This window comes from Anomaloglossus baeobatrachus, chromosome 4, assembly GCF_048569485.1.
Source record: "Anomaloglossus baeobatrachus isolate aAnoBae1 chromosome 4, aAnoBae1.hap1, whole genome shotgun sequence".
In the NCBI taxonomy this organism is placed as follows: domain Eukaryota; kingdom Metazoa; phylum Chordata; class Amphibia; order Anura; family Aromobatidae; genus Anomaloglossus; species Anomaloglossus baeobatrachus.
Window position 1 is genome coordinate 426687571 of NC_134356.1, and position 27121 is coordinate 426714691.

Below are 27121 nucleotides of genomic sequence, written 5' to 3' on the forward strand. Positions count from 1 at the left end.
CCCAGGGACTGCTTTTGGACGTCCCAATTGTCTGGGTCTCCCAATGGAGCGACAAAGAAGAAGGGAATTTTGTTTACTTACCGTAAATTCCTTTTCTTCTAGCTTCTATTGGGAGACCCAGCACCCGCCCCTGTTCCCTTCAGGCTGTTTGTTCTTTTGTGTACACATGTTGTTCATGTTGAATTGTTCTTTTGGTTCATGGTTTTCAGTTCTCCGAACATCCTTCGGATTGAATTTACCTTAGACCAATTTATAAGTTTGCAGAGGAAAAAATCCAGCATCAGAAGGAGAAAAAGTAGTAATAAAACTTGAACTTTATTGAATCCATTAAAAACAGGATGCAACACGCATGGAAGCTGGGGACACACAGTGAAACACAGGACTATCCTACGCGTTTCAACCTTGCGGTCTTAGTCATGGACCATGACTAAGACCGCAAGGTTGAAACGCGTAGGATAGTCCTGTGTTTCACTGTGTGTCCCCAGCTTCCATGCGTGTTGCATCCTGTTTTTAATGGATTCAATAAAGTTCAAGTTTTATTACTACTTTTTCTCCTTCTGATGCTGGATTTTTTCCTCTGCATGATTGTGTTTCTCCGCCCGGGCCAGGGCGTTCCGTGCACCGGCAGTGGATCCTAGAGTGAAGAGGGGTGAGCTGAAATTCTCTCTTTTTTTCAATTTATAAGTTTCCTCCTTCCTGCTTTTGCACCAAAACTGAGGAGCCCGTGATGCACGGGAGGGTGTATAGGCAGAGGGGAGGGGTTACACTTTTTTACGGTAAGCAAACAAAATTCCCTTCTTTTTTTATATTTTATGTTATTTTTTTTTTTTTTTTTAAAACAATAATGGCAAAACCGCAGAGACCTGCAGAAAAGAAGTGACATGCACATTAATTCCGCAGTGGAAATTCCACGGGTAAATCCGCAGGGACAAAAAACGCAGTGTGCGCACAGCATTTTTTAATCCCCATAGATTTTGCAGCGAAATCAACGGCAATTCCGCGGGTAAATCCGCAGCGTGTGCACATGGCCTGAGACAAGTTGTGACAGCCAAATAGCATTGCACAGCTGTATCTGATTATAAGCAAGGAAGGGTAGTAGAGGAGAGGTGAGTGTGGTTACTAACATCTTTCAGGTTTCATTTCACGGCAGTCCGTGTAGGGGAAGGGGCAGTAAAGCAGAGCTGATCTTGCTCTTATTAGAAACCATAGCTGCAGCTCTCCTCTGTGTTAGCTCTGCTGTATCGGTCTCCCTCATCCTGACTTGATATAAAAGGTGTATATAATCACACACAGTTCTGCAATGAGATTAGGTGGTCATCACGTCTCACAGTAGAAAGCCTGTTCTAAGCTATTCTGGGCACTTGTTCTTTTAACCTGCATGACATCTCCTGCTTATAATTGGTGATTGTCCTACAAGGGAAAAGTACACTCCCACAGTGAAAAATGTCTAGTAAGTTCCCCCCCCCTTGGTCTTCAGTATACAGTGCAACCTGGGATTACGAGCATAATTGGTGCTGGGAGTGTGCTCTTAAACCAAGTTACTCTTATATCAAAGCGAATTTTCCCATAGGAAATAATTGAACCGCAGACAATGCATTCCACAACCCAAAATATTTACTGTATTTATAGAAACTTATTACAGTAATACAAAATAATGTACTGTGTTCATATAAAATGATTACAGTACACTGGTACAAAATACTGTACAGTAAAAAGCATGTAAAACAAATTTAAACTGCACATTGGCTTACAATAAAATTGTTGGTGTGCAATACAAGCAATGTGCTGTACTGGTTATTAATAAGAAAGTACAATACTGTATCCACAAATGCAAATTGATATGCTATATAGTATATATACAGTACAATGGTTTACTGTGTACAGTATACAGTACATATCTACAGAAAGTTATCTCCAGAGCCGGTCAGAGCGTGGTGAAAGGACGGAACCAGAAATGTGCACGGATGAGTGTTTCGCTCTTATTGTAAAGCATTGCTCTTAAACAAAGTTAAATATTTTTTAGAAAGCTTTGCTTGTCTTGCAAAACGCTCTCAAACCAAGTTACTCTTAATCCAAGGTTTCACTGTAGTTGGAAAAATAAACTGTTTTTAATGCTTTGTGGCCAGTTTAACATGCTCAAACTGGTAAAAGGTCCTCTAAGCTGATCCTTTAGTTGTCCACTATTTGATACTGGCTCTATTTTGTTGGGTTTGTTATGTAATTTTTATATATATATATATAAGAATACTTCTTATCAAAGTTGAATCTTAATACTATTTTAGACTAATAACACTGCAATCTAAATTCTGCTCAAGTTTTTAGATTTGGGCTTTTGGCCCTTCAGTAACTGCAGAAAAGTAGTAATGAAGATGTACAACAAACTTTGCAGTGACAAAAATGTAGCTTTGTCAGAGAAGTAAAAATATTTAAAATGTCGTCATTTTGGAATCACAATATATAATTTGATATTTTTTTGCAGGTCCATGATGTATTCAGGGGAGCTCAAACTGGAAAAGAGAACAATGTCAGCCCAAGTTGAGGGAGGCGTCCATGGTCTCCACTCGTAAGTCTTATATTTTTTTTTTTTTTATTAACTTTATGGAGATGTTGGCACTTGTGTGTTTTTGTTTTTTTTTTTGTTTTTTTTTAATTTTTTTTTTATTGCTAGATAGTCTTGACTAGTTATTAGATATGTATCTGTGCTAAAACATATTTACATGGATGGTAAAAAAAAATAAATCTCTGTACCTAAAGTAGGGGTAGTGTGTAAACGATGCCGCCAACAAAAAAAAAAAAAAATTGTTTAATTTACTGATCACTTTAAAACAAACGTTGGTTTTTTTTTTTTATTACTGTAAATTATAGAAATTTGGCATTGCTTGAAGTATATCCCTACATGTTTTGTAGGAAGCAATATGTTCCATTCATGTATGGTTTTTAAAGGGAACCAATCACCAGGATTTTGTATATAATGTAAAGCCAGTGCTATACTGGCACTATCAGGCTGATTATCTATATACCTTTAATGGTCAGTTAGGATATATAGGTATTGAAATCCAAGAAAGTAAAGTTTATAAAATCATCAGCTTCTTGAGTGACAGTAGCTGAGGATCAGATACTATCTGGGGGGGTAATTCATAGTTATCCCCTCCCTCTGTTTGATTGTATAATACTTATGCTAATTCTATGTAATTTTTCACTTGTAGGACCAGTGCTGAGGTCCTACCCATGTGACCAGAAGGGGCGGGGCCTCAGCCAACAAGGCTTATGCCAGGATGCAACATTTTTCTGTTGCTGAGGCCCCGCCCCTTCTAGTCACATGGGAATGACCTCGGCACAGGTCCTGTAGGTGAAAAATTACGTTGATTTTTATAATACTTATGCTAATTCTAACAGGGGAAGGGGATCACTATGAATACCCCCCACATATTATCTGATCCTCAGCTGCTGTCACTCAAGAAGCTGATGATTTTATAAACTTTACTTTCTTGGATTTCAAAACCTAAACATCTGAGCTGACCACTACAGGTATGTACAGAATCAGCCTGATAGTGCCAGTATAGCACTGGCTTTAGCTTATATATGAAAATCCTGGTGATTGGTTCCCTTTTTAAATTTATGGTGATGGCTGCATGGGTGACCTAATATTAAGGGGTTTCTCAAGAAACCTGTTATGCATCATAGCTCTTATATTTTGCAAGTGCCGATCAGCATAATGACTCTGAAAACCTAACCAATCCAATTGAGTTATTCAATTTCCTGTTAAATTTGAGGAGATCTGATTGTATGATATAATACTTAATGTGAAGCAGAAGTCCCATCAGCCATGACGGTTACATTGTATGCAGAACTGACTTGTAGGAATTCACAAATATTATACACATCCCTCTGACAGCAGACATCACAACCAAAGTGTGGTGTATGGTCAGCTCCGTTCACCATCTGTGTGTGATGTATGCTTTTACATTGCTTAATTGATGGCTTTTTAGCTGTTTAGCAGTGCCAAAAGTGACTACTATTAGGACTTGGTAAACAGTACTTGCATACACCGATCTGTTTAATTTGAGGTTAGTGTAATACACAATTGTATGCAATGTGTGTAGCTGTTATACTTACTACAGAACCTACATGGTCTGTTATCTCTCGCTTATTTTCATAAATGACGACAACAACATAGATTTAAGTTTTCTATAATATACATGAGTCACAAGGCATGGTCCTGACATATATGCTCCTATACATATGACACTTTGCCTGTTTTTAGTTCTTGGTGATGGGCTAAATTTAAAACCACCTCCGTGACCAGACGGTTTTTAATTTTCTTTCTCTTTTTTTTTTTTGCACATGCATCCATTTTAGATACACATTTCTGCCATGTAAGTAGTAGAGCATTTGTCTGTCTTCTATTCTGCAACATAAACCAACAATAAAATGCAATAATTTTATATACCTAGTTATACAGCTCATATATATATATTATGTCACTCTGTTCATTTTTATTATTGGGAAGAGTACGTCGGTGTCTTACGTGCCTTTTATTCCTGTAAAGGGCCTTTTTAGTGTTCTTTTTAGTACTCCTTTATAAATATTCCATGCTGCCTACAGAGTTTCCCATTTCCTGGGGCTAAATTGCATGATGTTGAGGGTTTCTGTGTAGATTACTAGGGATGAGCAGCCACGTGGATGTTCGGGTTGGGATGGACTTCAGTTAAAAGTTTGGTTCGGGACACGAAATTGACCCCAGAACCCGAAGGGGACCTGACGTTTGGTGCTGTAAAATGGTTGTAGTAAGAATAAAGAGCAGGACAAGTGTCCTGCAAACAAATTTTGGATAGAGAATTTAAGAAATAAAAAGAAAAATGAGGTCCTTCCTATTTTCAATAGCTAGCAAAGTAGAGCAGACCGCTGCGGGATGCTTTACTATGGCTGGTTATCAAAAATAGGGGGGACCCCATGCTTTGGTGTTTTTGTTTGGTTTTTTTTGTGTTGTTTTTTTTTATACTTTAAAACAAACAAACTTGGAATGGACAATTGGGTTGCTAACTACCTCAATTGCATCTACACATTTTATGCCAGATCTGTTAATGATGAGGCACCTTGCATGTAGACTTGATGGCATCCTTGAAAAATCACGAGTTTTTCCCCAATTTCTGTCAAAGTCCCGTGACCACCTATAATTGCATCTGATGCTTTGGTAACCTGTAGTCACACTTTGTTCTTCGTTACTCGTTTCCTACTCTAAATCTGCTTCTCAAGAGGATCAAGGCAGAAAGTGTTCTGATTTTCATTGTAGCTTTGGATTGGGCTAGGAGGACAGGGTACTTGGAGGTGGCAGGGACCTCCCTGCCTCTAATGACGCTACTGATTACTGAATATGATCCTTTTATCTTGAAGGTCAAAGGGGAAAGTGCCCAATCCACACAAGTGGTCAGTGGCTCCTGGGTGATATGCCATCAAGCGAGTCCATTACAGATCTGTAAGGCTAGATAGTGGCTGTCGCTGGACATGTTCTAAAAGTTATACAGACCAGCTACTGCCTCCAAACGCTCCTTGCGATCATGCGTCGGGGAGCTGATGAAGTGACAAGGAGCAATATTTCTCTGTGGAGCTCCTTTCATGTAGGGGTCCCTTTTTGACCATGACATGAGTTAACTGAGCCACTACACATACTGACAGCGCTCATTCCCCTGTCTTCTATCGCTCATAACCTGGGGTATGGTAGCTGTGACAATTGCATTAACATTAATGCGATATAATCGTGAACGAGCATTGTTAAACACATTCATTCCACGTTTATCTTGCCATGCTGCTGATCACCAGATGAAGAAGTGAAATACTCGTTCAACAGGTGAAATGATCTTTTATGCAGAAAAAAAAAACATTGCTCTTGATAGTGCCTCATCCTGCATAAACAAGACTCCCGCTGCCAAGAACAATGCCAGCCTGGGCTCATTGTGCGATCAAATATAGAACTCTGTGCACATTGTTTGCTTTGGCTTGTCTGTGTAAACCAGCATTCAAACTACCACTGGTCAGTAAAGCTGGGGTCACACATAGCGACGCAGCAGCGATCACGACGGGCGACCTGACCTTATCAGGATCTGCGTCGTTACATGGTCGCTGATGAGCTGTCAAACAGGCAGATCTCACCAGCGACCAGCCCCCAGCCAGCAGCGAGGCGGGGAAGCGATGCTGCGCTTGGTAACTAAAGTAAATATCGGGTAACCAAGAGAAGTGCTTTCCTTGGTTACCCGATATTTACCTTAGTTACCAGCATCCACCGCTCTCACGCTGCCAGTGCCGGCTCCCTGTTCCCTGCACTCTTAGCCAGAGTACACATCGGGTTAATTACCCGATGTGTACTCCAGCTACGTGAGCAGGGAGCCGGCACTGGCAGTGTGAGAGCGGTGGATGCTGTTAACGAAGGTGAATATCGGGTAACCAAGGAAAGGTCTTCCCTTGGTTACCTGATGTTTACCGTGGTTACAGCTTACCGCAGGCTGCCAAAAGCCGGCTCCTGCTCCCTGCTCGCTTCATTTCGTTGCTCTCTCGTTGTCACAGCGATGTGTGCTTCACAGCGGGAGAGCAACAAGCAAAAAATGAAGCTGGACATTCAGCAACGACCGTCGACCTCACAGCAGGGGCCAGGTCGTTGTTGGATGTCACACACCGCGACAGCGACGGGACGTCGCTGCTACGTCACAGAAAATGGTGACTTAGCAGCGACGTCGTCGTCACTGTGTGTGACACCACCTTAAGAGTATACCGTTGTGTGGTCGTATAAGGATCACAATGCGGGGATCAAGAATTGCTGGCTTTTCATACCCTAATAGAGTGGCATGTCCATTAGGAAGTGAAAAGCCAAGGCTGTACCTGTAAGAAGTTTAAAGTTTTATAATTATTCATAAATTAGACCTTATTTGCAGAGAAGTGGGGAAAAAAACCCTTTTATAATAGTACTCACGATACGCTTATCTTAGATTTGAGCTTGTATACAAGTTAAAGGAAGCAAATCTTGAAAGAGTAACCGTTTTTTAATTTTTATTTAATAAATTAATGGTACACCTGAAAATAAGCAACGTTGCAGTATATCTTATCTGACAAATTTGCTTTTCCGCCCCCACCCCTCATGTCACCAGCATGCAGACCGTGGGCTATCCATTTCTAACGTTGCAAAGGATAGAAGAAGCTTTTGTAAAAAAAAAAAATTTTTTTTATATTTTTCCTTCCGGTAAAAACACCAATTACACACTGATGTTAATAATTAACCCAGACCAAACACTAATGACACTTTGATACCAAACTGATGCCCCCCACCCCCTCTCCGTTACGTGGAAACACTTAAATCTGAATAAGGCTTAAGATCGGGCATGCAGTCAACTGTTCCCTAAATGTGACAGAGGTTCCCAATGGATGAATCTTTTTTTTTTTTTTTTTATTTTTCTGTTTACCTACAGTACAACAGGTCACTGATCGGCAACATTATTACAGCACTTGGCAATAAACAAATTCCTTTTTTGAGCTAACTATTCATTATTTAAAGGTTTTTTTTTTCCACTAAAAAAAGGTCAATTATATCTACAGACCTTGGAATAATATAAATTCGACATTTGAATGTTTGTTTGTTTTGTTTTTTTTTGGGTTTTTTTTAAATTCCTCTGCTGTGAATCTTTTTAAAGGGAACTAATCACCAGGATTTTCGTATATAAGCTAAAGCCAGGGCTATACTGTCACGATCAGGCTGATTCTGTACATACCTTTAGTGCTCAGCTCGGATATTTAGGTTTTGAAATCCAAGAAGGTAAAGTTTTTTTGTTTTTCTTTATCGTTCCTATGGGAGACCCAGACATTGGGTGTATAGCTTCTGCCTCCGGAGGACACACAAAGTACTACACTAAAAAGTGTAGCTCCTCCCTCTGAGCCTATACACCCCCTGGAGAACCAGATCTAGCCAGTTCATTGCTTTGTGTTCAGGAGGCATACATCCACACATGCATTCTCATCTGATTTTTCATTTTTGGAAAGAGTTTGAAGAAAAGCGGGTCCAAGTCTGGACCCCCGGCATGCCCCATCTCACCCCACTGTGTCGGCGGTGCTGTTAAGGTTGATTCCAAGGCTGGAGCCTTACATGCCGCGCTCCTTCACCATACCTCGGGCTCTGGCTTGAAGTGGGAGCCAGCATGGTTCTCCATGCTTTGCAGGAGACCGGTCTCCATCCGCAGCCCTTCAGGATCCTGCTGGACGGAGCACTCATCCCCAGGGACTTGGAACCCTGCGTCTCAGCAAGCTAAGTACCTGAGACGTTTATATTCTGGGGGTCCCTGTACTTTATTATGTTGGGAGAGTGTGCTGAGTGAGTTTTCTGACATTTCCGGCCGGTTCTCTGGCTGTCGCCTGAGAACCGCGCCGATGGTGCCTGCGCGCCGGCCGCACCGCTCAAATTTAGGCCCCTGCTTCGCCGGAGGCCTACTTTCGGTTTCACTGCCCTCGTATGTCATTCATGCAGAGGGACAGTGCGGCTCCGCCCAGCGGCCGTTCTGCACAGGGGAGGGACACTCCTCACTGAGTACATGTCTCCTCCCCTGTAAGTCTCTTTGGCCCTCCAGATCCCGCTCTCAGGGTTGGTCCCGCCCCCTCTCCTCGCTCCGGCGCCATTTTATCAGTGTTTTCTCTGTGATCAGCACTGGCTGCAGCATCCCTGCTGAGGTGCTTGGGGGTCAGAGCTTCGGGATCTGGAGGGCACACAACACCGCTCCAGCGGTCTGGTAAGCCACAACCTCTGGTTGTGGGCCTCTGTATATACTCTCTGGGGGTCACTCTGGCAGAGCCCCCACTTCAGCAGCATGTCTCACACGAGGAGCAAGGCTCCAAAGCTATATTCAGTATGCACTGCATGTAAGCTCGTGCTGCCTGAACAGAGCACATATCCACATTGTGATGCCTGCTCTAACCTGACAATGCCTCAGCCTGGAATCTCACCCACAGTGGTCTCTCCGGCTGCTCCGGCTCCTGTGGCTGAACCCCCGGCTTGGGTAGAATCCTTCTCTAGGTCAATCTCCCAGTCTTTTGCCGACTCCATGGGACAGCTGTCCCGGACTTTGCTGAACATGCATCAGCCCCCTTCACAGGGTGCCTCTGCTGCTAGGGCTCTGTCAGCGGAGCTCACAGAGGATTCTTCATCTGGTCCCAGACCCCGTCCTCCTAAGAGGAGACGTAGGGCTCCCTCCCCTTCCTCGTCCCGCGGCTCTGTTTCAGAAGCTGACTCGCGGGACGAGGAGGATGCCTTTACTGGGGGCTCGGAGGCTACCTCCATGTGCCCCATTGATCTGTCCGAAAGTGACTCAGATGTTAGTGATTTGATTGCGTCCATTAATTCTGTACTGGACCTCAATCCGCCAGTATCAGAGGAGCAACCCTCTCTGGCAGAAAAGCACCAGTTTACCTTGCCTAAGAGGACAAAGAGTGTGTTCTTTAACCACTCCAGTTTTCAGGCCGCTGTGACCAAGCCTAGGGCCTGTCCTGACAAACTCTTCCCAAAGCGTGGTTCTGATGACCGTTTTCCCTTTCCACCTGAGGTGGTCAAGGAGTGGGCTCATTCACCAAAGGTAGACCCCCCGGTGTCTAGACTCTCAGCCCGGACCGTTGTATCAGTGGCTGATGGCACCTCTCTTAAGGATTCCACTGACCGCCAGGTTGACCTTCTGGCCAAATCTGTATATGAGGCGGCAGGGGCCTCGTTCTCCCCATCTTTTGCAGCAGTGTGGGCTCTCAAAGCCATCTCTGCTTCTCTAGAGGAGATTCATTCCCTCGCCAGGGAATCTATGCCCGAAATGGTTGCCTTAACTTCCCAAGCTTCCGCTTTTTCATCCTATGCCATGTCTGCCATGCTGGAGGCTTCTCACCGCACTGCGGTGGCTTCGGCTAATTCCCTCGCTATCCGCAGGATCTTGTGGCTTCGAGAGTGGAAGGCAGATGCTTCTTCAAAGAAGTACCTTGCTTGCTGGGCTCCCTTTTGCTGGGTCCAGGCTATTCGGTGAACAACTGGATGAAATTATTAAGGAAGCTACTGGCGGGAAGAGTACTTCCATGCCACAAACCAAACACGTCTCCGATCAGTGGGTGAGAGATATCATCTCCCACGGCTACAGGATAGAATTCTCTTCCAGCCCGCCAAACAGATTTTTTCTGTCAACTCCCCCCTGTTCCAAGGCCGCCGCCTTCTCTCAGGCCGTGGCATCCTTGCAGGCCAACGGAGTAATTGTACCGGTTCCCGCCCGGGAACGGTTCAGAGGTTTCTACTCAAATCTCTTCCTAGTCCCCAAAAAGGACGGTTCCTTCCGGCCCATCCTGGATCTCAAGCTTCTCAACAAGCATGTTCAGGTGCGGCATTTTCGCATGGAGTCTCTGCGGTCAGTCATTGCCTCAATGACCCAAGGGGATTTCCTGGCATCCATCGACATCAGAGATGCCTACCTGCATGTGCCAATTGCAGTTTCACACCAGCGTTGGCTACGTTTTGCAATCGGAGAGGAATATTTCTAATTCGTGGCTCTCCCCTTCGGGTTAGCCACGGCCCCTCGGGTATTCACCAAGGTCATGGCAGCAGTGATTGCGGTTCTGCACCTCCAGGGGTTGGCAGTGATTCCTTACCTGGACGACCTTCTAGTCAAGGCTTCATCCAGCGCAGACTGTCAGCGGAGTGTCTCGCTCACTCTCGCCACTCTAGCCCAATTCGGGTGGCTGGTCAATCTGCCCAAATCCACTCTGACTCCGACCCAGAGGCTCACGTACCTTGGGATGCAGTTCGAGACTCTGCCGGCACTTGTGAAGTTGCCCTTGATCAAACAGCAGTCCCTCCAACTGGCGGTGCGCTCTCTGCTGAGGCCCCGTCGTTATCCCATCAGGCACCTGATGCAGGTGCTGGGTCAGATGGTGGCGTCAATGGAGGCTGTTCCCTTTGCCCAGTTCCATCTGCGTCCTCTGCAGCTGGACATTCTCCGCTGTTGGGAAAGCGGCCTTCCTCCTTGCACAGGTTAGTGGCTCTGTCGCCACAGACCAGGAGCTCTCTTCAGTGGTGGCTTCGGCCCCTCTCTCTGTCTCAGGGACGCTCCTTCCTGGCTCCATCCTGGGTGGTCCTCACCACGGATGCCAGTCTATCCGGCTGGGGAGCGGTATGTCTCCACCACCGAGCACAGGGCACTTGGACTCCGTCCGAGTCAGCCCTCTCGATCAATGTGCTGGAAACCAGAGCCGTGCTCCTGGCTCTCCTAGCTTTTCACCACCTATTGGCGGGCAAGCACATCCGAGTCCAGTCAGACAACGCGACAGCAGTTGCCTACATCAATCACCAAGGCGGGACACGCAGCCGCCTGACAATGTTGGAGGTACAACGTATCCTTCAATGGGCGAAGGACTCCAGGTCCACCATATCCGCAGTCCACATCCCAGGCGTGGAAAACTGGGAGGCAGATTATCTCAGCCGTCAAACCGTGGACAGTGGCGAGTGGTCCCTGCATCCGGCAGTGTTTCAGTCAATCTGCCGCAAGTGGGGCACTCCGGACGTGGACCTAATGGCATCCCGTCACAACAACAAGGTTCCGATTTACGTGGCTCGCTCCCACGATCCTCAGGCCTTCGCAGCGGACGCTCTGGTTCAAGACTGGTCCCAGTTTCGTCTGTCCTACGTGTTTCCCCCTCTAGCTCTCTTGCCCAGAGTCCTGCTCAAGATCAGAATGGAGGGCCGTCGGGTCATCCTCATTGCTCCGGACAGGCCCAGGCGAGCTTGGTACCCAGACCTGCTCCATCTGTCCGTAGAGGTGCCGTGGCATCTTCCGGACCGTCCAGACCTTCTCTCACAAGGTCCATTTTTCCGCCAGAATTCTGCGGGTCTCAGATTGACGGCGTGGCTCTTGAGTCCTGGATCTTGACGGCTTCTGGTATTCCTCCTGAAGTCATTTCCACTATGACTCGGGCCCGGAAGTCTTCCTCGGCCAAAATCTATCACAGGACTTGGAAAATTTTCCTGTCCTGGTGTCGCTCTTCCGGCCATGCTCCTTGGCCTTTTTCCTTGCCGACTCTTCTGTCCTTTCTACAGTCCGGTCTGCAGCTAGGACTGTCCCTCAATTCTCTCAAGGGAAAAGTCTCTGCTCGGTCAGTGCTGTTCCAGCGGCGTATCGCCCGGCTGGCTCAGGTCCGCACCTTCATGCAGGGCGCGTCTCACATCATTCCGCCTTACCGGCGGCCCTTGAATCCCTGGGACCTCAATTTGGTCCTCACGGCCTTGCAGAAACCCCCCTTTGAGCCTCTTAGGAAGGTTTCTTTGTTTCGTCTTTCACAGAAAGTGGTCTTTCTAGTGGCCATAACTTCCCTCAGGAGAGTCTCTGATTTGGCTGCGCTCTCTTCGGAGTCACCTTTTTTGGTTTTTCATCAAGACAAGGTGGTTCTCCGTCCGACTCCGGACTTTCTCCCTAAGGTGGTTTCTCCTTTCCACCTTAACCAGGACATTACCCTGCCTTCCTTTTGTCCGGCTCCTGTTCATCGCTTTGAAAAAGCGTTGCATACTCTGGATCTGGTGCGGGCGCTCCGGATCTATGTGTCTCGCACCGCTGCTCTTAGGCGGTGCACCTCTTTTTGTGCTAACCACAGGTCGGCGTAAGGGCCTCTCTGCTTCTAAGCCGACCTTAGCCCGTTGGATTAGGTCGACCATTTCCAATGCCTACCAGTGTTCTCAGGTGCCTCCCCCGCCGGGGATCAAGGCACACTCGACCAGAGCTGTCGGTGCCTTTTGGACTTTCAGGCACCAGGCTACGGCTCAGCAAGTCTGTCAGGCTGCCACTTGGACTAGCCTGCATACCTTTTCGAAGCACTATCAAGTGCATGCTCATGCTTCGGCAGATGCGAGCTTGGGCAGACGCATCCTTTAGGCGGCTGTCGCCCATTTGTGAAGTTAGGCTCTGCCTACTTCTCAGTTTTTCTGTTTATTCCCACCCATGGACTGCTTTGAGACGTCCCAATGTCTGGGTCTCCCATAGGAACGATAAAGAAAGAGAATTTTGTTTACTTACCGTAAATTCTTTTTCTTATAGTTCCGTATTGGGAGACCCAGCACCCTCCCTGTTGCCTGTTGGCAGGTTCTTGTTCTGCGTGTTATCACCGGCTGTTGTCGTGGACAGAGTCTCCGGTTGTTCCGGTTCTTGCTCTGTTTTTACTTGTGGGTGGCTATTCTCCTTCAGCTTTTGCACTAAACTGGCTAGATCTGGTTCTCCAGGGGGTGTATAGGCTCAGAGGGAGGAGCTACACTTTTTAGTGTAGTACTTTGTGTGTCCTCCGGAGGCAGAAGCTATACACCCAATGTCTGGGTCTCCCAATACGGAACTATAAGAAAAAGAATTTACGGTAAGTAAACAAAATGCTTTTTTTTTTTTTTTTTTTTTTTTTTTTTTTTTTTATAAAATTAGCTGCTTGTTGAGTGATAATATATTCATAGTTATCCCCTCCCTCTGCTAGAATTAGCATAAGTATTATACAAACAATTCACTTTGCTGCATGACCTCACTCAGGTCCTTCCTAGTGAAAAGTTAAATCAATGGTATACTTATAATTAGCATAACAGAGGGAGGGGATAATTATGAAAATATGATATGCTCCAGTGCAACTGCCACTCAACAAGCAGCTCATTTTAACTTAAAAAAAAAACCTTTTACTTTCTTTGATTTCAAAACCTAAACATCTGAGCTGACCACTAAAGGTATGTATAGAATCGGCCTGATAGTGCCAGTATAGCACTGGCTTTAGCTTGTATACGAAAACCCTGGTGATTGGTTCCCTTTAAGGGTGCACACGGTGTGGTTTTTTGTTTTGTTTTTTTTTCTAATGCGTATGAGTGTAGTTTTGTCACAAAACTGCAAGCAAATTCTTGTGCAATCAAAATCGATCAGAATCCTGAAGTTTTGTGCACATATTGCTTTTGTTTTTCCTTTGCAGATTTGTTAGAGAGAATCTGCAGCATGTCCATTCTGTCCGTATTTTTGCAGCATTTTTTCCACCCCAGAATGCATAGAAAACGCAGAAAATAAAATAGTTTTAATGCCAATACTGTAGATGCAGATTTGGTGCAGAAATCTCTGCAACCAAATACTCAGTGTGCACGCCCTGCCTAAATGTACCTCTATGTACTGTGTAATGGCCGTGTCTGAGCTTACAGGGACGTGGTCTGAACAAATCACAGCTCCTGTGTCAGGAGGAAGTAAAGTGTATACATTGCAGCATGAGATCCCAAATTAATTCTTTCTTTGACGTAATTTCTTTTTTTTTAAACTGTCAGGGAAATGTGTTGCCTCACAAAACTAATCTGCTATGATTTCATGCTGTAATACCTGTATACTCGTTTGTGAGCTCCCCGGAGATGTGGCATGCTCAGACCATGTCCCTGTACAGTCACACGGCCATTACACATTGTACGTGGCAGGAGATGGATCTTTGAGCCTCCACCATAAGTGACTATACCTACTGTGATCGTTCGTTTGTTCTTTTTTTTTTTTTTTTTTCCTCCTTTTTCTGTAGGCCTCATTCTGTTTTCGGTGAACAGTAGAATGATGTGCTCTAGCAAAAAGCTCTCTTTGTCTCATCTGTCCACAAGACTCTCTCCCAGAAGGATGTTGGTGTCTCGCATACATTTTGGCAATGTGCAGTCTAGCTTTATGTCCGTGTCAGCAGCAGGGTCTGCCTGGGACACCTGCCATAGCGTTTCATTTCTTTCAAATGTCAGTGGGTAGTTTGTGCTGACACTTATGCACCGTGAGCCTGCACGGCAGCTTGAATTTCTTTGTAACTTGATTGGGGCTGCTTATCCACCATCCGGACAATTCTGTACCTTGCAACCGGTCATCAATTTTTCTCTGCTGTCCACATCTAGGGAGATTAGCTATTCTGCCATGGGTAGTAAACGTCTTTGATTATGTTGCATACCGTGGACAAAGGAACATCACCTGTTGTGAATACGTTTTCCAGTTTGGGGTTCCCTCTTGAGGTCAGATCTGGTGGTGCAGTTGATTTGTGGAATGAAAGTCACACACCTACTGAGGTCTGGCAATCAGGGTCAGATTGGGACTAAATATTATTGAGTAGTTTTCTTTTGTTACTTACCGGCGCTTAATGGTCTCCTGTGTGTTAAGGACATTCTGTAACCAGCCCTGCTCACTACCAGAACTCCTCTCAGATAAGTGGTCTTTGTACCTCTGCTGTTTTGTTTTCCACTTTCTTGTTTTTTTTCTGCTTTGATACTAATGCTTGATTCCTATTTTGTCTGTGTGGAGTTCTTGGTGGAATGGGATCATTCCCTGCTGGGAGTGTCTGTATTACTTAGCTCCATGATTCTGCAAGGTATTGTGTTTGTCATCCTTGGTATTAATTTAGTCCCTCATCTGTATTAGTGTTTTTGGATCGCAGTAACATTTGAGTGCTGATACAGTGGAGGAGAGGTTGTGTGACCTCAGGATTTTTCCATATCAGAATTGCTGATATTTATTAGGGTTTTGTTTTTGTTTTTTATACTGTTGCAGACAGTGCTCCTTCCTATCCTTTCCTATAAAGATAGTTTGGGCCTCACCTTTGCTGAATGTGTCTTTTCTAGCTTTGTATTGTATTTTTCTAGATTATCGTAGCCTTTACATGTGGGGGGCTATCTATCTTTGGGTCTGCTCCGAGGCAGATTAGCTTTCTTATATCTCTATCTGTGATAATATTTAGTTCTCCAGCTGTGTCGAGACGACTAGGTCATCGTAGCCTCGTCCCACGGCTACTTCTAGTTGTGTGTCAGGATTAGGTTTGCAGTCCGTTAAAGTTCCAGCCACTCTGTTACAGTTTGGGATTTCGCATTTTTGATCCTCCTCGGTCCCTGAATCATAATAATCACCATCATGGGAATGAAGACAATTCAGAAACCTAGCCAAATACTATACAAGGAGCTACAGCCATACCAAGTGGAATAGTAGTTAGGATATACGGTAGCTGTGCTGTAGCACCTTTTATTTTCAGGATAGGCAGGGCTCCTAGAGATCGCTCTGTCCCAGAATTGTTGCAGGGGTTTTTATTTTTTGACTCTCTGAAAGGGGTTTTTCACTTCTATAAAAAAAAAAAGAACCCAAAACTTGTATTTCTTCAGCGCTCTATTGGGAGACCCAGACGATTGGGGTATAGCTACTGCCCTCCGGAGGCCACACAAAGCACTACACTAAAAAGTGCAAGGCCCCTCCCCTTCTGGCTATACCCCCCCGTGGTATCACGGGTTCTCCAGTTTTCAAGCTTTGTGCGAAGGAGGTCAGACATTCCATGCATAGCTCCACAGATTTTAGTCAGCAGTAGCTGCTGACTATTTCGGATGGAAGAAAAGAGGGCCCATATAGGGCCCCCAGCATGCTCCCTTCTCACCCGTTGATGGTGTTGTAAGGTTGAGGTACCTATTGCTGGTACGGAGGCTGGAGCCCACATGCTGCTTTCCTTCCACATCCCCCTGAGGGGCTCTGAGGAAGTGGGATCCTGCCGGCCTCAAAGCTCTGACGCCGGGCTCCATCCACAGACCCATTTGAACCTGCTGGATACGGAGCTGGAGTACCGTTCAGGGACATGGCCCTGCACCATTACAGGTACTCTGTGTCCCCGTACACACAGGCACAGCACACTCCAGACTTGCTGGGTGTGCTAGTGCGCCGGGGACAGTAAAGGGTTACAGTCACTGCAGCTTTGCTGAGTGACTTTGTGTTTTGGGAACTACCGCGCCGGACGCTCCGGGAGCGGCGGCGCGGCTGGGACTTGTAGTTCGCCAGGGACTGGGCGCCGACCGCGCTTTTACGGCGGCGGCGCTTATAAATCCAGTCCCCGGCTTCTGCGGCCTAGTGCCGCTTCGTTCCCGCCCCCTCCCTGTCACTCAGGGAAGGGGACAGGCGCTGAGCAATCAGCAGCGCCGAGGGCTGGAGCCTTTTTACATGCTCCAGCCCTCTCACTGCACACTGTCGGACGCCGGATTCCCGCTCTGCCTTGGGGGCACGCCCACGGCCCGCCCCTCCTCACATGAGCTGGGGAAGAAGCCGGCAGCCATTACTGCAGTCCGAGCTCGGACTTTCGGCACCAAGGCAGGAAGGTGGCGATCATACACCCGCTTATAGGCGGGCGGTAAGAGGCACACATAGTGCTGACCACGATATAACTGCAGTGTGTACATGTGTTGTTTTTTTTTTTTACTGCATAGGTCGCTATATGCCCGCTTGGGGAGCGACACATCAGCAGCAGGAAAGCAGGTGTGCTAAGGCACAGGCTTTCTAGGCTGCTTGTATTGCACGACTGAGGTGTTCATTTGTGTTTATGCTTATATGCTATACATTGCACTGTACAGTCGCTAGTCTTAGCTATATTCTCCTGGAATGGCTAGACTACAGCAGCAGAAAACCAAGGGTGCTGGGGCACAGGTTTTTTTCTATGCTGCTTGTATTGCATGGGCTGCATTGTGCATTTGTACTTGTGCTTGTATGCTATACATAGCACTGTATGGTCACTCTTCTGGGCCATATTCCCCGAGATGACTAGTCTACAGCAGCAGAAGAGCTGGGGTGCCAGGGCACAGGCTTCTATGCTGCTTGTATTGCATGTGCTGCAGTGTTCATTTGTACTTGTGCTTGTATGCTATACATTGCACTGTAGGGTCACTCTTCTGGGCTATATTCCCCTAGATGACTAGTATACAGCAGCAGAAGAGCAGGGGTGCCAGGGCACAGGCTTCTATGCTGCTTGTATTGCTTGTGCTGCAGTGGTCTTTTGTACTTTATGCCTGTATGCTATACATTGCAATGTACGGTCACCAATCTTGGCTATATACTTCTAGATAGCTAGTCGGCAGCGGCAAAAAAGCAACACAGATTTCAGTGCTGTTTTTACTACATGGGATGCTGTTCATGACACCGTCCCATTGTGTGCATGCTCCCCTGTAGCACGTCGTCTGCCGGGGTCTCTAGCACTTCGTCTGCCGGGGCTCTACTAGTTGTGGCCAAAGAAACCTCCTGTCAACCCTGTCCATGGACAGGGACGGAGTAGTCATAATATAGAGACTTGCACCCATGGGCAATCTACTTGACCAAAAGGCAGCTCTTCAGGGCTTTGATACTGACATCGCTCTCAATCCGGATACACCGGGTGGTAACACCCTGACGTGGTCAGCGCTGGACCCAGGGTCCAAAGGTGGATTCTCCAATCTCCAGGCTTGCATATAGAGCCATAGTTGCACTGGAGATGGGGCTTCACTTAAAGATGCCATTCACAGACAGATGGACTCTGGTTGAAATCTGTCTAGGAGGCTATCGGCGTGTCGGTTGCTCCGGCATCCACAGCCGTATTGGCAACCTAACCTTTTCAGCTGTTCTTGCGCAGCTGACCTTGAGCAGGGACATCTGTACCGCAGAGGCGTCCGTAACCCCGCAATGTCTGCACTGCGACTTACCCTGTTAATACTGTCCTAAAAGTACAGTCGAGGTTTCGGTCCTTCCCAAGCTCCGGCAGGTCCCAATTGTCCTCGTGCAAAAGGGCTACAAAACCTCAGACGGGCTCAGATTCCGGCCGGGCTCAATCTCGCCCAAGGAAGGCAGTCGGAGGAACCGCTACCAAGGCGGTCTCCTCAGGACTCTCAGCTCTCTCTCTCTCTCTCTCCGCATCCGCGGTTGATGGCAGACTCCCCCGCCTTTGGCGACATTTAGCTGCCACAGGTCACAGACCGGTGGGTGACGGACATTGTGCTCACGTGCACAGGACAGTGTTCTGTTCTCGTCCTCCGACTCCATTCTTCAGAACGGCCCCACCTCTCCACCGAGCAGATGCCCTGCTGCAGGCGGTGGACGCGCTAAGAGCAGAAGGAGTGGTGATCCCTGTCCCCCCTCAGGAACGAGGGCGAGGGTTTGTACTCCAATCTCTTTGTGGCTCCAAAAATGGACGGTTCCTTCCGTCCTGTTCTGGTCCTGAAACTGCTCAACGAGCATGCGAACGCCAGGCGGTTCCGGATGGGATCCCTCCGATCCGTCATTGCCTCAATGTCTCGAGGAGACTTCCTTGCCTCAACAGACATCAAAGATGCCTATCTCCACGTGCCAATTGCTACGGAGCACCAACGTTTTCTACGTTTTGTGATAGGAGACGAACATCTTCAGTTCGTAGCTCTGCCATTCAGTCTGGCGACAGCCCCACGGGTGTTCACCAAGGTCATGGCAGCAGTGGTAGCAGTCTTGCACGCTCAGGGACACCCGGTGATCCCGTACTTGGACGATCTACTCGTCAAAGCACCCTCCCTCGAGGCATGCCAACGCAGCCTGAATGTTACGCTGGAGACTCTCCAGACTTTCGGGTGGATCATCAATTTGGCAAGGTCAAATCTGTCTCCGACTCAATCACTAACGTATCTCGGCATGGAGTTTCATACTCTATCAACCATAGTGAAGCTTCCGCTGAACCAGCAGCGTTCACTGCAGACAGAGGTGCAGTCTCTCCTTCAAGGCCAGTCGCACCCCTTAAGGCGCCTCATGCACTTCCTAAGGAAGATGGTGGCAGCCATCGAGGCAGTTCTCTTTGCGCAGTTTCGTCTGCGCCAACGGCAATGGGACATTCTCCGCCAATGGGATGGGCAGTCAACCTCCCTGGACGGGAAGTCTTCCTTTCCCTGACGGCCGAGGACTCTCTGCAATAGTGGCTTATTCCCACCTCATTGTCATAGCCCCATCCTGGGCAGTGGTCACGACAGATACGAGTCTGTCAGGGTGGGGAGCAGTTTGTCTCCGCCACATGGCTCAGGGGACGTGGACTCAGCAGGAGTCCACCCTTCAGATCGATGTTCTGGAAATCGGGGCAGGGTATCTTACCCTATTAGCTTTCCAGAAGTGGCTAGAAAGAGAGCAGATCCGAATCCAGTCGGACATCTCCACAGCGGTGGCATACATCAACCACCAAGGAGGGACACGCAGTCAGCAGCCTTCCAGGAAGTCCGGCGAATCCTCATGTGGGTGGAGGACACAGCATCCACCATATCCGCAGTTCACATCCCGGGCGTAGAAAACTGGGAAGCAGACTTCCTCAGTCGCCAGGGCATGGACGCGGGGGAATGGTCCCTTCACCCGGACGTGTTTCAGGAAATCTGTTGCCGCTGGGGGGTGCCGGACGTCGACCTAATGGCGTCTCGGCACACCAACAAGGTCCCGGCATTTATGGCACGATCGCGCGATCACAGAGCTCTGGCGGCAGACGCCTTAGTGCAGGATTGGTCGCAGTTCCGGCTCACATATGTGTTTCCACCTCTGGCACTCTTGCCCAGAGTACTGCGCAAAAATCAGATCCGATTGCAGCCGCGTCATACTCGTCGCACCAGACTGGCCGAGGAGATCGTGGTACCCGGATCTGTGGCATCTCACGGTCGGCCGACCGGGGTCACTACCAGACCGACCAGACTTACTGTCTCAAGGGCCGTTTTCTCCATCGGAATTCTGCGGCCCTGAACCTGACTGTGTGGCCTTTGTGTCCTGGATCCTAGCGTCTTCAGGATTATCCCAAGGGGTCGTTGCCACCATGAGACAGGCTAGGAAGCCCACGTCTGCTAAGATCTACCACAGAACGTGGAAGATTTTCTTAATCTGGTGCTCTACTCAGGGAGTGTCCCCCTGGCCATTTGCATTGCCTACTTTTCTTTCCTTCCTACAATAGGAGTTAGAAAAGGGCTTGTCGCTAGACTCCCTCAAAGGGCAAGTCTCAGCACTATCCGTGTTTTTTCAGAAGCGTCTAGCACGTCTTTCTAAGGTGCGCACGTTCACGCAGGGGGTTTGTCATATCGTACCCCCGTACAAGCGGCCGTTAGATCCATGGGATCTGAACAGGGTTCTAGTTGCTCTCCAGAAGCCGCCTTTCGAGCCTCTGAAGGAAGTTTCCTTTTCTCGCCTGTCACAGAAGGTGGCGTTTCTCGTTGCGATCACATCGCTTCGGCGAGTGTCTGAGCTGGCAGCTCTGTCATCCAAGGCTTCCTTCCTGGTGTTTTTCACCAGGACAAGGTAGTGCTGCGCATCATTCCGGAGTTTCTCCCTAAGGTCGTATCCTCGTTTCATCTTAATCAGGATATCTCCTTACCGTCCTTTTGCACTCATCCGGTTCACCGGTATGAGAATGTTTACGTTTGCTAGATCTGGTGAGAGCACTCAGAATCTACATTTCCCGCACGGCGCCCATACGCCGTTCCGATGCCCTTGTCGCTGGTACGCGCAAGAGGTTGCAGGCTTCTAAAGCCACCCTGGCTCGATGGATCAAAGAACCAATTCTGGAAGCCTACCGTTCTGCAGGGCTTCCGGTTCTCTCAGGGCTGAAAGCCCATTCAACCAGAGCCGTGGGTGCGTCCTGGGCGCTACGACACCAGGCTTCGGCTCAACAGGTGTGCCAGGCAGCTACCTGGTCGAGTCTGCACACTTTCACCAAACATTATCAGGTGCATACCTATGCTTCGGCGGATGCCAGCTTAGGTAGAAGAGTCCTGCAGGCGGCAGTGACATCCCCGTAGGGGAGGGCTGTTTTGCAGCTCTAACATGAGGTATCTCTTTACCCACCCAGGGACAGCTTTTGGACGTCCCAATCGTCTGGGTCTCCCAATAGAGCGCTGAAGAAGAAGGGAATTTTGTTACTTACCGTAAATTCCTTTTCTTCTAGCTCTTATTGGGAGACCCAGCACCCGCCCTGTTGTCCTTCGGGATTTCTTGGTTGTTTGCGGGTACACATGTTGTTCATGTTGAACGGTTTTTCAGTTCTCCGACGTTATTCGGAGTTAATTTGTTTAAACCAGTTATTGGCTTCCTCCTTCTTGCTTTGGCACTAAAACTGGAGAACCCGTGATACCACGGGGGGGTATAGCCAGAAGGGGAGGGGCCTTGCACTTTTTAGTGTAGTGCTTTGTGTGGCCTCCGGAGGGCAGTAGCTACACCCCAATCGTCTGGGTCTCCCAATAAGAGCTAGAAGAAAAGGAATTTACGGTAAGTAACAAAATTCCCTTCATCATGTAGAACAGTATTCATCCTCCCCAAGTTGTGCGTCAGCTCTGACTGCTCTGATCTCAGCGCTTTAGCTGCACCCTATGATTTAATTTTGATAGTTCAGATCACTGCAGACATTTGATAAGCTTAGTGGCTCCACCGATTGTAGATGGCATGATCTGCTGAGATCCGTAACTGACAGCTCACATCACCGCTGCAGCCAATGTAACCTCACTGCTGCAGCCTAAATACCCAACCTAAAGAGGTATTCACAAGTCTGCAATAGTGGCCACATCCCTGTAAAACAGGGGAGGCTTTTTCTAAATACCGTGTTCAGCCAATTCTGCCTCTGAGCAGCATCATTGCAGGTCGCTCATTCCCTGTGCAGTGACCCCCCCCCCCTCCCCCCATGACTCCATGACCTCTGAGATCCGGCTTTGTCACGTCCCCTTCTAGTTGACCAGACATCAGAGCCTGGCCCCAGTCTTCCTGAGTGACTGGGCTGTGGGCGGCTATTCACCGCTCGTCACATGACTAACCACGTTTAGGGACCACCTTATAAGTGGAAACTGCTTTATTAAATTTGAAATGTCGAGCTGTATCATTAATGTATTTGTGCATTGGTGTTGAAGTATCTGCAATTACTTCCATGACTTTATATTATAAATTTGTGTCTGTAGTCTTGTAATCCATTGGTGAACTCTTACACAAATGAGCTTGCAGGGTCTTGGGCTGCATTTGCAGTTCTCCAGCCTCCCTCCCTATTTTCACTCGTAGTGTTGGCTTCCTTCCAGTGATTGACAGGTCACTCTGCTCAGTGACCTGCTGCACCAGATGACATTGTGCAGTCTTTTGCTGGGGGCGGTGCCTATGTAATAATGTCCTGATGACATTACTCAAGAACCGGAGGCTGGCATTGGGAGGAGAAAGAGAGAGAGAACCCAGAACGCTCTAATTCCATGCCAATCCTCTGCACTTGTGAACTCCTTTTCCTAAAAATTTGCTGATGGACTACTAGACACAGTTTTATAATATGAAACATGGAGGGAAACCTAATCCATTACTTTACTGTGATGACTTCGAGGTCTGAAAACCTGCTGACAGGTTCCCTTCAAGTCTGTCAGTGGGAGCAACCATCCTAAGCCATCTACACGGGCATGCAGGTGATAAATGATACCTTGATATTTGTGATCCAATGTCTTATCACAGAGAGCCATGTTTTTCTTATATATAAATTAGTTGTTAAGATCTATGGGTAGGAGACATAACTACATGAGAATCTGCCTCCAAAGCTTTATTTAAAACAAAAGGGGGTGTTAAAAGTGAGACATGTAATGAACTGAACACTTGGTCTCCTAATCCAACATAGCCTGCAGTGAGAGCGGAGCTAACACAGTACAGCAGAGAACACGGTACATCAGAAGTAAACTTTCTCTCATTACAAACATTTGCAGCTTGTCCTCTTATAGTGACATTATCTCTGCTGCAGAGCTGTGCCTGATATAATGAACACGGCACAGCAGAGTAGAACCTTACCTCATTACCAACACAACAACCACATTTTCAATTATCTTCTAAGTGTATTTAGCTCTTGTCGTTCCCCACATTGGCTGCATGTAAGATGGAAACGAAAACCCTGACAGGACAAATGCAGTTGTTTTTGTAATGAGACAAACGTCACCTCTGCTGTACTGTTAGCTCTGCTCTCATCACACACACACACTGCTAATTACATACTTTCATTTCAAATAATTCTTGGAGGCAGATTCTTAGGGAGATCTGTGTCCGGCCCCTAGATCTTATCCATTCGTTTACATATAAGAAAACATGGATTTCTCTGGAATAAGACATTTGATTGCAGATATCAAGATATAAGTTTATTCAGCTTCCTAGACCTGCATACCCATAAAGACTGCTTAGGAGTGTTGATAATACTGACAGATTTCCATTAAAACAAGAACTATGCTTCTTATGTTTACATATGTTTTAGCGCATTTGGCGAGAGTTGGGGATTTGGTCAATTGTGTATATATTTATTTTAATGTTTGTTATATATTTTTCAATTTTTTTTATTTATTTTTTTAACAAATCTTTTACTTTTTGCCTTTCTCTCTAGTTACGAGAAGCGGCTATACTGAAACTGGGAAACGTAGCTATCGCCAGTCTACTCCCAACATACCTACTCCGGTCCCAACCAAACCCACGTGATGCATTGAAGAGTTCCTCCTTTTGTCCTCCAAGTTCCTTGCCTTTTCCCTTCTCCCTATTATGCAGGAAATCCAAATCGGCAATGTTTACCTACTCACTATGTGGCGCCGTATTTGCACTAAGGACACCGTTCTACGTGTGTACAAGAGAGACGTGTTTTTTTTTTCTTTCTTAATTGGAACACCAAACTACTGCCATCATGCTGATATAATCAATGTTACCATAAATTAGCAATGCTAATAGTTTTGTTACATTTGCAGCATCATTCTCCTTATAAACATTACTGACCATTAGTATTGAGCCCTTACCTGAAGGCATGGAGAGATATAGTGCTGTTAAAAGGTTACAGTAAGGAGGTCACAATCAAAGTTTTCTCATGCTCCTAATAATGTGAAAATTGGAAGTGGTATAGTACAATAATGCTGACAATCTGCTGGCGGTATCTCCCTTCATTTGCATCCAATGTTCTGGCTTTAGATTACAGGATTGGAAAAACTCATCCAGTTTACAATATGTGCAGCAGAGCTAAGGAAGATTATGCTACAATATGCACCAGTGGTGTTTGAAATAAATTCCCTAAGCATTTATGCTTTATTTTTGTTTACTAGTCATTATTTTAGAATTGTACAGCAGGGACTGTACAGAGATCAACTGCAAGTTTCACTGAACACTGCCTTGGCCATTTTGGAAGGTGATAGAAAAGAATGCTACGAGATAAAGATGATGAACTATTTTATGAAAGACCTTTTTAGATTGATTTCATGTTTTTTGTATTGTTTTGTTTTTCTTCACATTGCAATTCCTTTACATCTCGTGAATTGTGAGCAATATATCTATATTATATTTATTACCATGTTAAGCTGATGAACATCAAGCAATAAATCTGAGCTTCGCCTGCTATTGTGTTCTGATCTACTGTAATTCCTGAGTTAAATGGATTGTTCATAGCTTTTTGTTTTTATTTATTAATTTTTTTTTAAGATCTACATAATTATACCACCATACCTAAAAATGTAACTATTTAGTGCAGCATAGACCATTTTCTCATGATGTAGATGCTTCTGTGCATATACCTGTTTTAGTTGCTGTGCCAATATCTAGGCTTTCTGCAATATTGATTACTTCCTCCCCTTTGGATACTGTTGCCCTAACGCCAACTACGTTTTTGTTTTGGTTTTTTTTTTTCTTCATACCATAATTTCATCATATCACTTAGGATTTCTAGCATAGATCTGTTGACCCTACATGATGTATATGGAGTTGGTTTATCTTATGTGACGAAGCTTCAGAGTGTCTTGCCTACTAGATCACTGCCCTGTAAAATAGTTTCATAGATCTGGTTACTTTTTCTGTTTAATGCAGGAATAAAATGTAAAGTTAATTACCACTTTGTGTGTGTGTGTGTGTGTGTGTATGTATAGATAGAGAGAGAGAGAGAGAGAGATAGATATATATTTACATAGATAATATGAGAACTTTTTTTTATTTTTAAAAGTAAAATGACAGCTGTTCAATATGTTTAGCTCCATGGAAGGTCTTACAGAGGGACACAGGTATGTGGAGCTGGGTAAGGCCAGAGTCACACTTGCGAATGCCTCGCGTGTAACTTGCGCAAGTCTCTCATTGAATCACGCAGCATGGACTCACACTCTCAGGACAGGAGCATCTCAGCTGCATAGACATACATGCAACCGACCCGCTCCTGTCAGGAGAGTGCGAGTCCGTGCCGGATGATTCAATGAGAGACTCGCGCGAGTTACACGCGAGGCACTCGCAAGTGTGACTCTGGCCTAAGGAGTAGATGAGTCAGATGGAATTCCCTGGGTGACTGTCAGACTGACACATCCTTCCATCACATTAGTGTGTATACTGGACTGGTTGTCAGGCTGCAGATTTACCTGACCCAACTTCCTATAATGAATAGGATGGGGAATGTATAGATATAACTAAGGCGAGATGATATAAATTAGGGCCTGCACACTCTGCAAGTAAAACGGACCGAGTGGAATGCGATAAAAATCGCATTCCATTCGGACCAATGTTATTCTATGGGGCCATTTCCACCTGTGATTTAATATATTTTTATATATATTAGGGCGATCCAAAAGTAATGATCAATAATAAAGACAATGAATATATTAAAAAAATTATATATATTTTTCTACATAGTCTCCTAACAAGTCTATACATTTAGTCCATCTCTTTTCTAAACTTAGAATTCCCTTCGAAAAAAAAATCTTGATCTTGACCCTCAAAAAAATCCCCAACAGCGGTTATTCCGTCGCTAATGTCTTCAAATTTCTTGCCCCGGAGGTGTTCCTTGAGGCGAGGTAAGAGAGAAGTCACTGGGGGGCTAGATCTGGTGAAACAGCACTCCAGCCCGCAGTTTGCCGCGCCTTTTCTCCTTGATAGTCTCCCGCAATCTTCTTATTTGTTCTGCGTAGTAGGAGCCCGTAATAGTGGCTCCCTTCTCCAAATAGTCCACCATAATAATTCCTTCAGCGTCCCAAAAAACGGACGCCATAACCTTCCCTGCTGAGCTTGACACTTTGAATTTCTTCGGCGTCGGTTCGGCTCGTTTCCATGTCATCGATTGTTTAGTTTCGGGATCAAAGTGGTGGATCCAGGTCTCGTCCATGGTCAAAAAACGTGACAAAAAATTCTCCTTGTCTGCTTGGAACTTTGAGATTTGCTATTGAAATGTCAACTAGTTACTTCTTTTGCTCGTCGGTTAAAATTTTTGGCACCCAACGCGCAGAGACCTTTCTCATATGCACTTCTTTTGCAAGGATTCTTTGAATACTGCCATATGAGATCCCTGTGACCTCAGCTACATGCCTCACTCTTCGATCTGCCAATACAACTTCTTCAACTTTTTT

General features: G+C 46.3%; 1 protein-coding gene across 5 annotated transcripts in view; it reads left to right on the forward strand.

Annotated features, from left to right (window-relative positions):
- The window catches only part of IMPDH1 (inosine monophosphate dehydrogenase 1), a 262916-nt gene extending 237287 nt beyond the window's left edge, over positions 1 to 25629 (forward strand). For 4 of the 5 annotated variants that reach the window (XM_075345402.1, XM_075345405.1, XM_075345404.1 and 1 more), the window contains exons 14-16: positions 2480 to 2563; positions 4360 to 4376; positions 24151 to 25629. In XM_075345402.1, the coding sequence (XP_075201517.1) occupies positions 2480 to 2563; positions 4360 to 4376; positions 24151 to 24242 (193 nt within the window). In that variant the 3' untranslated portion in view covers positions 24243 to 25629. The remainder of the gene's footprint in view (positions 1 to 2479; positions 2564 to 4359; positions 4377 to 24150) is intronic. The other variant, XM_075345403.1, reaches the window with a different exon arrangement.
- Positions 25630 to 27121: the final 1492 nt, after the last annotated feature.